Source organism: Glycine soja, chromosome 17, assembly GCF_004193775.1.
Source record: "Glycine soja cultivar W05 chromosome 17, ASM419377v2, whole genome shotgun sequence".
Taxonomy (NCBI): Eukaryota; Viridiplantae; Streptophyta; class Magnoliopsida; order Fabales; family Fabaceae; genus Glycine; species Glycine soja.
In genome coordinates, this window is record NC_041018.1 from 5,777,565 (window position 1) to 5,791,975 (window position 14,411).

At 32.8% G+C, this 14,411-nt stretch overlaps 2 protein-coding genes across 2 annotated transcripts; both read right to left on the reverse strand.

The window, feature by feature from the left end:
• Positions 1-743: 743 nt before the first annotated feature.
• Positions 744-5,426, reverse strand: LOC114393918 (leucine aminopeptidase 1-like). Its single transcript, XM_028355422.1, has 10 exons — positions 5,218-5,426; positions 4,557-4,971; positions 4,270-4,464; positions 3,898-4,123; positions 3,093-3,219; positions 2,633-2,728; positions 2,266-2,343; positions 1,843-1,903; positions 1,438-1,625; positions 744-1,108 (listed from the first exon to the last, which is right to left on the reverse strand). The coding sequence occupies exons 1-10, from the start codon at positions 5,404-5,406 to the stop codon at positions 971-973; spliced, it is 1,713 nt and encodes a 570-aa protein (XP_028211223.1). The 5' UTR covers positions 5,407-5,426; the 3' UTR covers positions 744-970.
• Positions 5,427-8,912: 3,486 nt separating this feature from the next.
• LOC114394263 (probable GMP synthase [glutamine-hydrolyzing]) lies at positions 8,913-13,140 on the reverse strand. Its single transcript, XM_028355943.1, has 5 exons — positions 11,846-13,140; positions 11,139-11,196; positions 10,959-11,042; positions 10,660-10,801; positions 8,913-9,628 (listed from the first exon to the last, which is right to left on the reverse strand). Exons 1-5 carry the CDS (start codon positions 12,312-12,314, stop codon positions 9,260-9,262), a joined length of 1,122 nt encoding a protein of 373 aa, XP_028211744.1. The 5' UTR covers positions 12,315-13,140; the 3' UTR covers positions 8,913-9,259.
• Positions 13,141-14,411: the final 1,271 nt, after the last annotated feature.

A 14,411-nucleotide genomic window follows, 5' to 3' on the forward strand; every position in this document is an offset into this window, starting at 1 on the left:
ATCTAAAATTGGATGTTGATTGTTACACAAGAATATTGACGGTCACATGTCATATTTTTATTGGATGATGACTATTATGTGTCATGTTCTGATTGGATGTCGAATTCATCGAAAATAAAATACATTGTTGTTATGGACCAATCAGAACATGACACGTGATAATAATCATCTAATAAGAATATGACACATGACATTCAACATTTATTTGAAATAATCAATGTCTAAATTGGAAGATCAAAATTGCGTGATTGGATAAAATAAGAAAATAAAATTCGTCAACAATTTTAAAGGAAAATCAAAATCAAAATTGAAGACAAATTAGAGGTATAAAAATACAATTTTATCAAAAAAATAATATACATATCACTTCTCTCATTAGTGTTATTCAAATTGAAATAACATCACATCACAAAAATGTCTCTTTCTTTAAATATGTTATACATATCACTTGTCTCATTAATGTTATTCAAATTGAAATAACATCACATCACAAAAATGTCTCTTTCTTTAAATATGTTATACATATCACTTCTCTCATTAGTGTTATTCAAATTAAAATAACATCACATCACAAAAATGTATCTTTCTTTACCTCCAAGTCATGCTTCCGAATCACCATGCATAACCCCCAAAATGAATCCCTTTGATTACTTTTTTTAAAGGCGTAGAATAAGGCTACAATTTTGCATAGGAGATACTAATGCAATTGCGAAAGACGATGGAAAAATGTAAATAAAACAAACTATGAGAAGCAAACTGGATTATTGGCAAACGTGAAAAACCAAAAAGGTTGTTCTTTGTATTTAAAAAAAAGAAATTCGAATACACTAAAAAATGCCTCGGCTTACCACATTTTCCATCCCTTTAAATAACTTATTCATATAACAAAACCTCCATTGAAGCAGAAACATCACAAGATGAGTTTATCCCATCCTGTGTTTCACACACGATGTCACAAGATTTGAAGATTTCAGTTGGCCTTTGAAGCGTTTTTCAAAACCCATTCCACTAAAGTAGCAATGCCAAATCCTGTTGCTGAACGCTTCTTGTCATTCCACACAGGACCAGCCATGTCAATGTGCATCCATTGAACCTTTTCATCAACAAACTGTAAAGGAAAATTGTTTCAGAAACTGCTAACATGAATGTGCAGCGGAACGACACAACAAGAAGCCAGACAACTAAGAAACACACACTTCCATATTTACAATGCATCTATTTTTTTCCAGCAATAATTCTCCTTAAATAAATGGTTTGTATATGATTATTTTAAACTTCACATTGGGATAGTTCATGCACCAGTGCACACATTTTATGTGGAACACTGCTTGTCGAAGTTTGGATGAAACACAATCACTAGGGGAAACATGGAGCGAAAAAATAGCAGTATATATCATTCAGAAAATAACATGATCTATATCATGATTTAGTGCAAACCTGTTTTAAGAAGAGAGCAGCCACAATAGCACCACCTTGTCGACCACCAGTGTTCAACATGTCAGCAACTCCTGATTTCATTGTTTCCCAGTAACTTTCCTCCAATGGCAACCTCCATAGTTTCTCCCCACTCACATCAGAAGCTTCAAAAACTTCCTTTGCTAGGTCATCACTGGGTGTAAACACACCTTCAAAAACAATAGTTTGCAATAGTAATCAGGACTCAGAAGCATTTTAAGAGATATACCTTTCAGGTCCAGCCTCTACCAGAGCTTATACAAATGCTTTTGGTGCCGACTAAAATATTGGGCCCTTTTGTGTTTATTACAAGCAAATATTGGTATATGGTCTTAAAAAAAAGAACAGATTCACACTTGATATAATAGAATTTTAGTTTATAATTACCAGCAATTGAGGGTCCAAGGGCAACAACGCAGGCCCCAGTCAAGGTTGCCAAGTCAATAATCTGAAGAACAGTTGACCAACCCATTAGCACCATTCTAAAAACAAACCGTACACCTACGAAACAATTATTAAGCTTATGTAAATTGAAACCAAAAACCAAAAATATGAAGACAATAGAGTTAAGTGTGTAAATACAAAATGCCCAAAGTCAGCACTTTTCAGCAATCTTTGTATAAAGAACTGAACTTACCTACAGATATTTTTAAAGAATAACAATTGTATAAATTCATCAAATAATTAATCAACAAATCTATCAAACATACAAATAAAATTTTAAATGCTAAGCAAATCTTTTGGGAGGGAGACCTGGAGCTTTTATGATTTATAAGGATGGAAAGAATGCATGGCTGCGTAATGTTATACCTTTTCAACACCTTGATTACAAGCATATACCAGAGCATCTGCCAGGGTAAGTCTACCTTCAGCATCAGTGTTGTTAACCTACAGAAGATGTTAAGCCTATCAAATCCTCAGTACAAGAACGGGGTAAAGTACTACACATGTTATATTAAATAAATCATCAAGGCCAAAACTCCAATTAATTGATTTTTAATATAACATATGTATACAATGCAACTGAAATTAGTTAATTTGTTTACAAATAAGAAATACAGCAAAGTAATGGCTGAAACTGAAACAAAATCCACCAGATACTACGAGTCAGTATCACATTAAAAAACATAAATTTAATGTACAAAATCTACAAATAAAAAATATAGTAAATCCACACCTCTATAGTCTTTCCATTTGAAGCTGTGACAATATCTCCAGGCCTCATACCTGTTCCACTTATCATATTCTCACAAGCTGCAACAATAAAATGAACCTGCACATGTAGGATTTTTAATCTGGGCATTGCATGCATTATCATTACTACACCACAAAAGACACTACACAATCTCCATCAGAACTCTAAACAAATTAGTCACCAGAAAAGAAATGAAAATTCATATTCCATAAGTTCATTATGGAAAACATTAGCTGAGCCTGAGACAAAAAGTGCAATTGGTTTTATCACTTTTATGTATATGAACCCATGATTTGCCACATCCCACCCATCACCACCCCTAAGTAAAGCCTTGACATAACATTGAAAGATAGAAAAACATAGGATACCATGCAACAATCAATCAAACCAAATGTTATTCTATGCAAAGAAAAAGACATGACTATTGACATAAATGACTGACCTCCACCCCTAGAGGTTTGATTTGACCAAGAGCTTTCGCTGTTCCTAAAACTGCTGCTGAACCACCCATATCAAATTTCATGAGTTCAATTGAACAGCCAGGTCCAGTCTTGATGTTGTAGCCACCACTAATAATATGCAGACAACATAAAATAATAATTTAAAGAGATAAATAGACGTTTTCATTATAATGATGGATATTTTATTATATTAAATAAGAATCAATTAAAATGATAAGGACTTTTAACATTGCGGAGGAAATTATGAAAATAAATTACTAGATATTTATTAAAAAATTAAAAAATTAAAAAAAAAAAGGATAAACAATGTGATATACTAAAGGAAATAATAAATGATAAATTTTAATAAAGTATTGAAGATAAAAATGAAAAAAAAAATATAAGTTATAAAGCTCAAAAGCTGCCTCAACTAGCATCTAAAAAACTGCTACAGGCTGGTGAGATATGTTTGTTTACCAAATATCTCTATTTTGGTCAAATAAGCTTATAAACTAGTTAAATAAGCAACAAGTTAACTAAAATGGTTTGTCAAACATGGAAATCCCATTTCAGATTGATCACTCTCTTATTGAAGTTATAATACTGAAATCAAACCAATTGATCACTAGGGAAAATCCCTGTTATGGAGTTACAACATCATAATGAATTGAAGTTATAATGTTTAATGTCACACCAGATTGAAGTTATAATACAAAAAATCAAAACCATGGATAACACACTAGGGAAATCCCACTTCAGATTGATCACTCTCTAATTGACTTATAGATAAATAGGTCACCTATTTACCTGTCAAAAGTCAAACCTTTGCCAACTAAAGCCAACTTGACATTGACAGGTCCACTCAGAGGTTTGTAACATAGATGGATAAAATGAGGAGGATTTTCCGAGGCTGCAGCAACACCCAGATAGGATCCCATTTTTAATTCAGCACATTGCTCGGCATTTAATATTTTAGCAGTGAAAACATCACTGTAGGTAGAAGCAATCTTAGCTGCCTCTTCTGCCAACACCCCTGAGGTAAACAAATCATCAAGCACTGATCAATTTTAGAGAAACAAAATTCCCTCACAGATATGAAACTGGCCAACTGCACCCCAAGCAACTACAGAACTAGGAACAATAATCACATATCATATACATTCAAAGTGTCATATGAACCTGGTGTGAGCACATTAGCAGGAGAATTTACAAGCTCCCTTCCAAAGATAATTCCGGAAGAAACATCTCCTGCGTACTTCAGTTTCTTCTCCAGTTCAGGTCCCATCCCAAAACCAATAATATCAATGGACCTAAGTGTTGATTTCTTTGCTTCTGACTTGTATCTATTATCTTCAAATAATCCCAGCACAGCCCCTGGCACATTTCAAGCCCGCACATTGTCAAGCATAACTACAAATCACAAGCTTTTATATATATCACCCAAATATAAACCACAAATTCAATACCAGAAGCAATTGCATAAGCAGTGCTAAGCTTTGATTGAGCAGAGAGTCCTTCAGAAGAGGCAAGAACGACAGCAACACTGCTTGCTTGAGAAGACTTGGCAGCCTCCACAACGGCCTCGCCAAGACCCTTAAAAGGTGAAGGAGTGGAAGGTGACTGACCAAGACCAATCAATCCAACCCTCTTTGATCCAAGTCCTGTAATTCTAAGAACAGTTGACTGACCAACTTTGCCAGAGAAATCCTCTTCAGAAGAGGCTTCAGCTAATAAACCACCCAACTTTGAGTCGATCTTGCTCAAAATCACATTCTCAAACTTCGAGTTTGCATCTCTAGCCAAATCTTTCTCCGTAACACCCACTGCCAGAATGTCCCCTTTCCATTCCGTCACATCAACATCCTTAGCACCAAAAGAGATCTTCCACGAATTTTCACAAACATAAAACGCATTTTCAGCATCACATCAATAAACACACACAAATACGCCAATACATTTCAAATCCAATCAGTCACCCCTAAAAAAAGTTAAATTTAAAGTAAACCCCCACAACGAGAAAATCCACAAGTTATTAACTTTTTACATCGTTAAATCATATAAAGAGTTAAACAAAACCTGGGCACGTTAGATTGAATGAGAAAAACTAGTTAACGAGTTTAGACTGACCTTGGGTGTTTCGATGTTAGAAGGATGTGTGAGACCGAGAGTGGCACGTGCGAGAGTGTGCGACATGAGTTTCCTCGTTGGAGAACGCAGAGGGAATGCAGCGAAATGGAGGCGCGATGTGAGTCTAGTGAGAAACAGAGAAGACGAAGTGGTTGTGAAAGAAACGAAGATAGTAGCAATGGCTGCCATTTCGGTGTGGGAGAGTGTACGTTATAAATTATAAGAGAAAATAAAAAAAAATGCTAAAGTGTTGAGATGAAAAAAATAATTAAATTTTAAAAAAAAAATGTTATTGTTTTTAATAATCCGAAAGATTGTCTTTCAATGAAAGATCATTTTTTACAAAAAAATATTAAATAAAAATTAAATGTTTTCAATATTAAAAAAATATTTTAAAAAATTATATTTAATAAATAAAAAAGTTAATAATAAATTTCATAGAGAAATAGAGTTTTTTATTTACTCAAGACAAATAGAGTTATTCTTCACTTTATTAGTATTTTTCTTCCTTTTGGAAAGATGAGTAATGAGACAAGCTGACAAGAGACTTTCTTTCCTATTGCCATTTTTGGTTTGCTCTGATGCTTTCCATTGGATGCTTTGTCAGAACTCTTGATGCGGCACTGTTGTCAATAAAAAAATATTGTATAATGAAAAAAAATATCAATTTCAGCAACAAAAATTAAAAAAGAAAAGTATGACTAATATGATTTAAAAAATTAATATATATATATGAATTTCAGGTGATAAAAAAACTAATAACTGTTTATTTTATATGATTTAAACATGAAATTTTTACAATTTTTTTACAAGTTTTCTTAATTGTTAATTAAAGAAATGATTGATTTATTTTATGCTTTTAAAATATTTAATACATTAATTTTTTTTTCATTTAATATCTACTCTATAGAATATTGAAAGAATTGACATTTTTTTTATAGAAATATATCACTGCATTGATAGGATGATACAGCATCATTCTTTTCTAATTTATAATAAAAATAAATAAAAGATTTTATACAAATCATATAAATAGAAATTATCCGGTCATCACGTGTTTGTAAGTAGGATAATGTTTCAAGTTTAATATATATTTGTGTGTGTAGATTTTCACTTACTCCAAAAGCAAGATTTAATAGTAATAATAAATAGTTAATCTTAATTATTAGATTAAAAAAATGAATGATAAATTCTTTATATATATATATATATATATATATATATATATATATATATATATATATATATAATACGTGTATCCCACTACTATTTATTATATAATCATTCTTTTGATTTTTTTTAGATAAGATCATTCTTTTGATAAATAAGTACAAATGGTAGATTTTTTAATTGTTCATATTTATTTCCATGAGACTATGGGCTGTTTGTCAAAACCATAAAAAAAAAAAAAAAAAAGAGAGAGAGAGAAGTTTTGGGCTGAGTATCAAATTAGGTTGTTTTACATGCCACGTGACTGAAATGTCAGTTTTGGGGCGGCAGGTTTTTTTATTTGGGACGCTTAAAATTAGCTTAATTGGGGTTTTGTAATAAAAGTGAGAACAAAAGGAGAATTTAGCTGCTTCTCCTATTCCCTTTTTGTCTTTCGGAATGTAACTACAAAATGTATTGACATTTCCTGTTTGATATTCAAACTCTCCACCTTTTTCTTTTTACAAAATCACCATACACATGAACTAGTTTTCGTTGTGTATGTATACCAAATACACAACAAAAACTAATTTCCATTACGTATTTCAGTGGAAAAAATATAAGTTGTCAACCTATAATAAACAATGGAAAGAATTTTTTGTAATGTATTTTAGTGGAAATATATAGGGAGGTGTCAACCTATAATACATAACAGATATTAGTTTTAATTTTGTATTTCATCTGAAATATACAACGAAAATTAGTTTCCATTGTGTAGTTATTTTTTATTTGTGTAATATTTTATTACATAATTTAGGACCTGCTTGGAGGATAAACTTTTACAAAAGTATTTGTAGGAGAAGAAAATAAAATAAAATAAAATAAAAAAATGCTTCTCCATAAAGTTATAATGAGTCTGCGAAACAGCGAAATTTAAAGGCCTTTAGAAAGTTAATTTTATAAATAATTTCTCATGTTAGTTTTTTAGAAGTTAATTTTTTTTTAAGGCCTTTAGAAGTTAATTTGAACCTTATGCATGTTAATTTTAACTTATGGAGATTTTTTTTTTCTTTCATTTTTCCTTCAAAATGTTCTTCTCAATGCTCATAGAAAAGTTTACGCAAACAAACTATACTAATTTTACTGAGTTAAACAGCTCATTAAATGAAATATTAAGTAATTTAGTTAATTTTGACACTTAAATAGGACTATGGAGATCTAATTGGTTTCCCCAGTCCATGGTACTCTATTTTCCCTCAAAATCCGTGTTGATTGCTTTATTCCCGGCAATAAAATGTTAGTCTGTGAAAAATCATTCTATTCATCTCAGTTATGAATTTATGATTATTGGTTGTTCGAAATGGCTGGTATTGTTATATTTAACAGGTAGAGATATTATTAGAAATACTCTAAAATGTTCTCAGTTGTGGCCATAGAGGCTATAGCCAGTGGACAATATATGAATCATATATAGAAAATATTCTTTTACGACCAATCTAAATTAATTGAGTCTAGTGTTGTTATGCTTATATTTATTGCTAAGTTTGCCTTCTGTTGAAGAGAAGACGTCATTTTCGAATCTTACAAAGGATTTTGGCTTATGATATATCTATCTCATGGTAGTAAAGGTCTGTTAAGTTGTAGATTTTGTAATGTTTGTGGTAAAATGTAAATGGCTATACATGCAGACATAGATAACACCTTCCCTTTGATTGTGGTGACTCAATAATATGCTATCCGTTTTCTGCTAATGTTAAGAGTGATTTAGCTGTCATCATGGAAAATATAAATCAAAGATTCCTTACCTTGTGGACTTGCGCTTCTGCAGCTGTCTTCACACGCAGAAAATTATGAGCTCATGTACACAGAGACAAAAAAAGTCATTATTCTCAAGAATTGTAAAAGACTAAAAGAGACACCACCACAACATTGAAATTTTTAAAGATTTCGTAAATTTATAGTAATTGGAATTGGGTTTTTTTCTATTTTGTCCGTTTATACAAGTTACTAGAGCAAAAAGACACAGCAAAATTAGATTTTTTTATTTTTGGAGGTAAACAGAAGGTTGATGACAAACAAACCTCAGACTAACGTGAGATAATTATGAGAGAAACTGTCTCCAGGAATCTACCCATCAACTTGTTGGTTACTAGAAAAAACGAGCCAAAAAGGTATTGCGTAAGGTTGAGAAAGAAAATGGAGCAGAAAGAGGTAGGAGACATTGTTGGTGACAAGCCACAATCCGTCACAATTATCATTTTCAGAGACCAAGCAATGCCCCACCACTGTTGGTGGAATCCAAACGTAGCAAACATATCTATCATGAGTAGTCTTGCTGCCAAGGTGACAAATAAACAAACGCCACTGTTCTATCATTGTCATCCATCACAAGTGGGACTATCAATCAGTTCAAACTCTAGGTAACCAAGGCAATGCATGCATGAACAGTGATGTAACTGTAATGAGAATGAGACGGTAACAAAGACTAACAATCCTAATAATTAATATTTGCCAATAATTAACATTTACCCATAAAAAAATTGAGATGGTAACAAAGAGCAAGGTTATCTATCACCTGATGCCACTGGCTTAATAAAAGATATTTCTAATCGTCCGATATTTTTTACTGTACAAAAAATTGTACAACAATTTGTTAAGGCCTCCCTCAAGAAGCCACATACAACAGCATGGGTAGTTAGGTACTCAGTTGATTTAATTCAACTAAACTAATTATGCTTTCAGTTTCAGGGATTTCATGAGATGGGTACATAAGTTCTCCTCCATCATGACTCTTCAATCTAAGGCCTAAGTAGTATGAATTTGGTCTACCAGATGAACTGCCAATAGAACCAGGATCTATATCAGCCAAGACAATTGTTGAGTCGTCGGTCATTCACTCTGAGGATAAACTCAAATTGTCGATGGCAATGGACAGATCAGATTCCATCACATGATCACGCTCCTTTTGTTGAGCATCATCCTTGATGGCATTCTCTTCCTTCCCTTCTGCAGCAGCCATACAATCTTGGAATCTGAAGCAACTGATGAGGTGGTCATTTGTTAACCCCACAACCTGCATGAAGGAGTATATGACAGTGGGACCCACACCTCGGAAACCTCTTCTCACCAGGTCTTTGCTAATAACATCAGCTTTTGGTGTTTTTACAGGAACCTGTCGAGGATATCGGAATCTGCTAATTATAGGCTTATGGTTCACAAAACTCCAAATATACTTGTCAAATGACCCAAACTCTTCTATGACCTGGCATCAGTAAAACCTGCAAAAAGTTAGTTGCAATGATAATCATAACCATGGAGCAAATTGTGCAAAATGCAATTATGGCAGTTCAGTGAAAAAAGGGCATTGTAGTGTTTTGTTTGGAAAAGTATCAAGACTGATAGGTGACTTGGGACATACCAGCTAAGCACGCTGGCTGGTTAGAGAATAAAAATAATTAGGTTGCATATCATTGTTGAAAATTAGAATAAAAGAAGCTCAGGCTGTACAGTGGATTACTATCATGGTTTGTCCCATATGGGTCATACAAATTGAATAAGGGTCAGGACCACAACCCAATTATCTTTATTACCTAACCTACCTGAACAAATGACCATTAAACACCAATTTTAAGTCATTCAGTTGATCAATGTGGGGGTAAATGGGAAGAAAATATAAAGTTCTTTAATTGATTTTGCAGAAAACTCAATAGATCCCAGGGCAACTCCAATCTTTCTTAAAAAGAGAACAAAATGCGTTAATTATCAAAACAGAATTGAATTATCCTGTTTGCCCCGATTGTTATGAAATCTAGCATTTAAGTTCAAGTGTCTCCCTATTTTGGCAAATACAGACGCAGTTTGAACAAAATTCAGACTTGATTTTCTTTTTAGGTATTTCCCCTAAAGATCAATGCAGAAAATAAAGCTATTAATTTTAGAAGAAGAAGAAAAAGGCTTCCAAACTCAAAAAAATATTAAGTAGATGATTATGCTCCTAACTACCATATCCTAATAAGGATAAACAGGAAGGGACCCCAATATTCCTCTCAATTCATAGATCATAAATAAGGAAGTACCAAGTAGTACCACCTAGATCACTTGTTCCCTGGACATGTTATTAAATCCAGGGACACCCAATACAGAAGAATTAATTTAGGATATGACGGTGAAATAACACCAAGGCTGTAATATTGTCTTTCAATGGTCCAGCAATCAATAAGTAATCATGACCAACCCAAGAGTTTGCATATTCCAATATGAAAGGTTGCAAAAGTCATGAGAAAACTAATATACCTTTGATATTTGACGTGCATTCTCAATTATAGCACGCAATTTAAGGTCAGAAAGTAAGGAGCTTGCAGTGGATCCCGGTGCCATTATCTTCTTCTCATTAAATTTTGAGACAGCAACTGGATCAAAGTCAACAAAAACTTCCCTGCAATGAACTTTGTTAACAAAAATAATGTGAACAGTCAAAGAAAATAATGGGCGACAGCCGAGGTAGCAGCCAACTGGTACGGGTTTGAGGCTAAGAATGGATAATAATAATTCTAAAAAATAAAATAAATTTAGAAAATCTACAGAGGTAATACCTAAAAATGTGCCTCTTGCTTAGAATAGCTGGCCAAGAGAGTTCAGACAGTGCACTTGAAAGAACAAGAAGCTCAAATAGTTTCCTACACAAGATAAAGAGCGTCAAGAAAAATATAACAGCAAAAGACAGATTCCTTTTCCAGCCATTATAACAAGATTGATTTTTGTGGATCACTTACTTGTCATCGTGTACTGGAACTCCCCATTCTTCGTCATGGAAGGTAGCATAACATGGTTCTAATATCAATAGGTAAACTTAGTTAGGAAATAAAACTTTGAAAAAAGCCAATTTAGTTCAGAACTTAAAACTCAAAACAAGAATTATAGAGGAATTTCCAAGAAAGGTGTGGCTAGCGTGCATTCATCTCCACCACTATCAACCTATATCTGGTTCATACCATACATTCACTTAAGATTCCCAATTTTCTCTTTAATAGTTGAAAAATATCAACTAAAATCCACAGAAAAAAAAAAAAAAAACATACATCCGTTGCATGTTCTATTACACTGGCTTCAGCTACAAACACATGCATGTTGTATTACATTTCAAGCAAATGAGAAGAACTCAACATCTTAAATTAACAAGCCCAACTCCACTCTCATTTCACATTAATTTATATCTGAAAGAATACAATGACATTAAACGGAACTATACATTCAATTTTTAAAGTAAATAAATCTCAAACTTCAAACACTGAAATTCACATTGAAACCAAGTGAGAATCATACAATTCACACTACAACAATATGAGCACCAACAAAACCAGACAACAGAAACTATCAAAATTTAAAAGGCTTATAGTAAAACCAACTTAGCATCACAGCATAACAAGTCTTCTTGGTATAAATATGGAGGAAGTGAAAGAAGATGGAGAAGAATACGAACCAGTATTAGGAGTGATCCAAGCACACCTCTTCTTGGATTGTGAACCGTGAGGAGGAGATTCCAACACTCCATCAGAAGCAACACTCCTAGGCTTTGACACGGAGCGCTTCCTATAACAACCCAAGCTATTAGACCGAGTCAATCTTCCAGTAGAAGCCCGGCTATGAAACGAGTCAGTGGATGCATCAGACGAGCACGAAGCATTGAGAGACAAGTTACAATGCAGCAACTGCTCATGCCGGCGCAGAACACTAGCAGAATGTGACTGAGGAGAAGCCACAACCGAAGACATTTCATAGGACTTCTTCTTCTCTTTGGCCTCGTTGTACAATTTCTCAGCTTTCCTCAGTGGCTTTGAAGCTGTTTTCCGAGAACTCAATGACCCTGTCTTGTTCCCAGCTGGTCCAAACACAGGCCTTGCAGCCTCTGAGTCACCAACATTCATAGACCTCAATCTAGGACCTGACATTGACACTATTTTTTTGGTTCAATTTCCTTTTTTGTTTGTTACTTCACCACTCACCACTTCAGAGAATTCTGTCTTCTTTTTTTTTTTTTTTCCTTCTAACTATCCATCAGCTACCCAGAAAAACTCACAGAAACACCACTCTTGGAAGCTTAAGACTCAATAGAAAGCTTGATCACTGAAACTTTTGGCGAACACCTGGTGTGCAGTGATGTGGGTTTCTAAATAGATCTCAAATATGCACTGAACTCGGTATCTCTGAAAACACATCCAAAGCTTGCAATTTGAGAGGCATTGAGAGACCAAACCCGCATTCCTCTGATACCCAGATTCCGAAATCAGCTCAAAACCCAGAAAGGTTGAAGCTGGCGGTGGGTGCTGCTGACACAACAGGATCAAGTTGTTGACCCTTTTGAGCAAAAGCTAGGGTTTAAGCCTAGTTGCACTGTAGGAGTGGTGGGTTTGGAAATGAGGTTGAAAGAGTCTCCAAACGTTGAGATTGCATTCTGCATTGTGGAGAAGGAGGTTGCTCTCAGCACTGCAACCTCGCTTACACGCATTCCTCAGCTGAATTCATGCTTCGTTTATTTTGTTTCCTTTTTCTTTTTCTTTCCCAGAAAAATAGCAAAGAAAGAAATTTTCCGGGAAAAGGAGTGAGGTTTGGGAGTGAGAATAACAGAAACGTTGAAGATTGAAGAGAGAGAAAGAGAAGTTTGATCAAAACAAACGAAGATACAGAAAAAAAAAATGTGGGAGATGAGATGAAGTGAGACAATGGGGAGAGTAAGAAGTAAGAACGCCTAGTGACGCAAGTATCAGCCTTTAGAAAACGAAATTATTTAAAGTCAAGTTTGGTAAGAATTAAAAAAATATGGTACTATATTTTATATTTTATTCTTTCAAATAGATTCATTTATTGAATCGAACCAATTAGGTTAACAATATTGTTTAATCTTCATAAAAAAAAACACAATGATTTTTAATATTAAAAAGTATAAAAGTGGTAAGAATAAAAAAACACTATATTAAAATTTAAATAAATGTGAAATAGCTTTTTAAATGTAAAAATCTGATATCAACCCTTGTTTTTCTAACCGGTGGGAAGAAAGGCAGGCCACTTTTAATTTTTTTTTAAATGTTAAATTTGAATTTTTAATAATTAATTTGATATTAGAGTCTAAAAAACTAATAAGTGTAGTGTAGTGAGTAACTTAGAGAATAGTTAAATGATAAAATAATCTAATAAAAAATAAATAATTGAAAAATAATTTTATCTCTTAAACATATAATTAAGGGTTATATTTTAAGTTCATACATATGACAAATATTTGTCTAAAAAAGTCGATTCCTTATAAATTTCATAAGAGATTATAGAAAGAAAAAAAATATGTCTTAAGAGATTAGAATTGTAGTTTTTTTTTTACTGAACCAGTACCGTAATTTTTGAATGGCTAAGAATTGAATTTCAAGTTGGTGCATATGTAAAGTATTTCTTAAAAAAAGTTGATCCTTTATAAATTTCACTATCTTCTCAATTCTCGATCTAGGAATATCAAAGCTATAAAAAAGAGAGAAATATTTTTTTATATAGATTATTACCTCATTAGGATTTATATCAAGAAGGATACAATAATAAAAAAATATCAAGAATAATACGAGTGTAAAAAATTATAGTTAGACACCAAAATTCAATTTTTGCCCTTTTATTTTGTTGTTTACAAAAGGATTAGGGTCTAGGGATGTTAATTATGGATTACTCAGCTCATTAGGAATAAGTTATGGGTTAATATTTTTTTAGAAAGGGTTAATAATTTGTTGAGATGAATAGAACTTAACTAATTAAGTTAGAGTTTTCTTTTCTTAAGAATCCTCAATTGTTTGAGTTAACTAAATAATTACTTTAAATATCAAGATAAGTAGAACGAAAGAACATAAATAAAGATATACATAAAAAGGAATATCATGTTTTTTTATTGTTTAAATATAGAAAAAAAAAATATTATTTTTTTCTTTTTATTGTTTAAATAATTTTTTTGTCACGGTTGGTTGCAAAAACTCTTATTCAAACTTTTTGTTTAGCATATCATTAAGCACAGAAAA

Coding starts and splice junctions, on each gene's coding strand:
- LOC114393918 (XM_028355422.1), bottom strand. CDS start 5,406: ATGGCAGCCATTGCTACTATCTTCGTTTCTTTCACAACCACTTCGTCT. Junction 4,124..4,269: donor TGCTAATGTGCTCACACCAG/GTTCATATGACA, acceptor TGTTTACCTCAG/GGGTGTTGGCAGAAGAGGCA. Junction 2,344..2,632: donor CAAATGGAAAGACTATAGAG/GTGTGGATTTAC, acceptor CATCTTCTGTAG/GTTAACAACACTGATGCTGA.
- LOC114394263 (XM_028355943.1), bottom strand. CDS start 12,314: ATGTCAGGTCCTAGATTGAGGTCTATGAATGTTGGTGACTCAGAGGCT. Junction 10,802..10,958: donor AGCAAGAGGCACATTTTTAG/GTATTACCTCTG, acceptor AGTTCATTGCAG/GGAAGTTTTTGTTGACTTTG. Junction 9,629..10,659: donor ATGCACGTCAAATATCAAAG/GTATATTAGTTT, acceptor TACTGATGCCAG/GTCATAGAAGAGTTTGGGTC.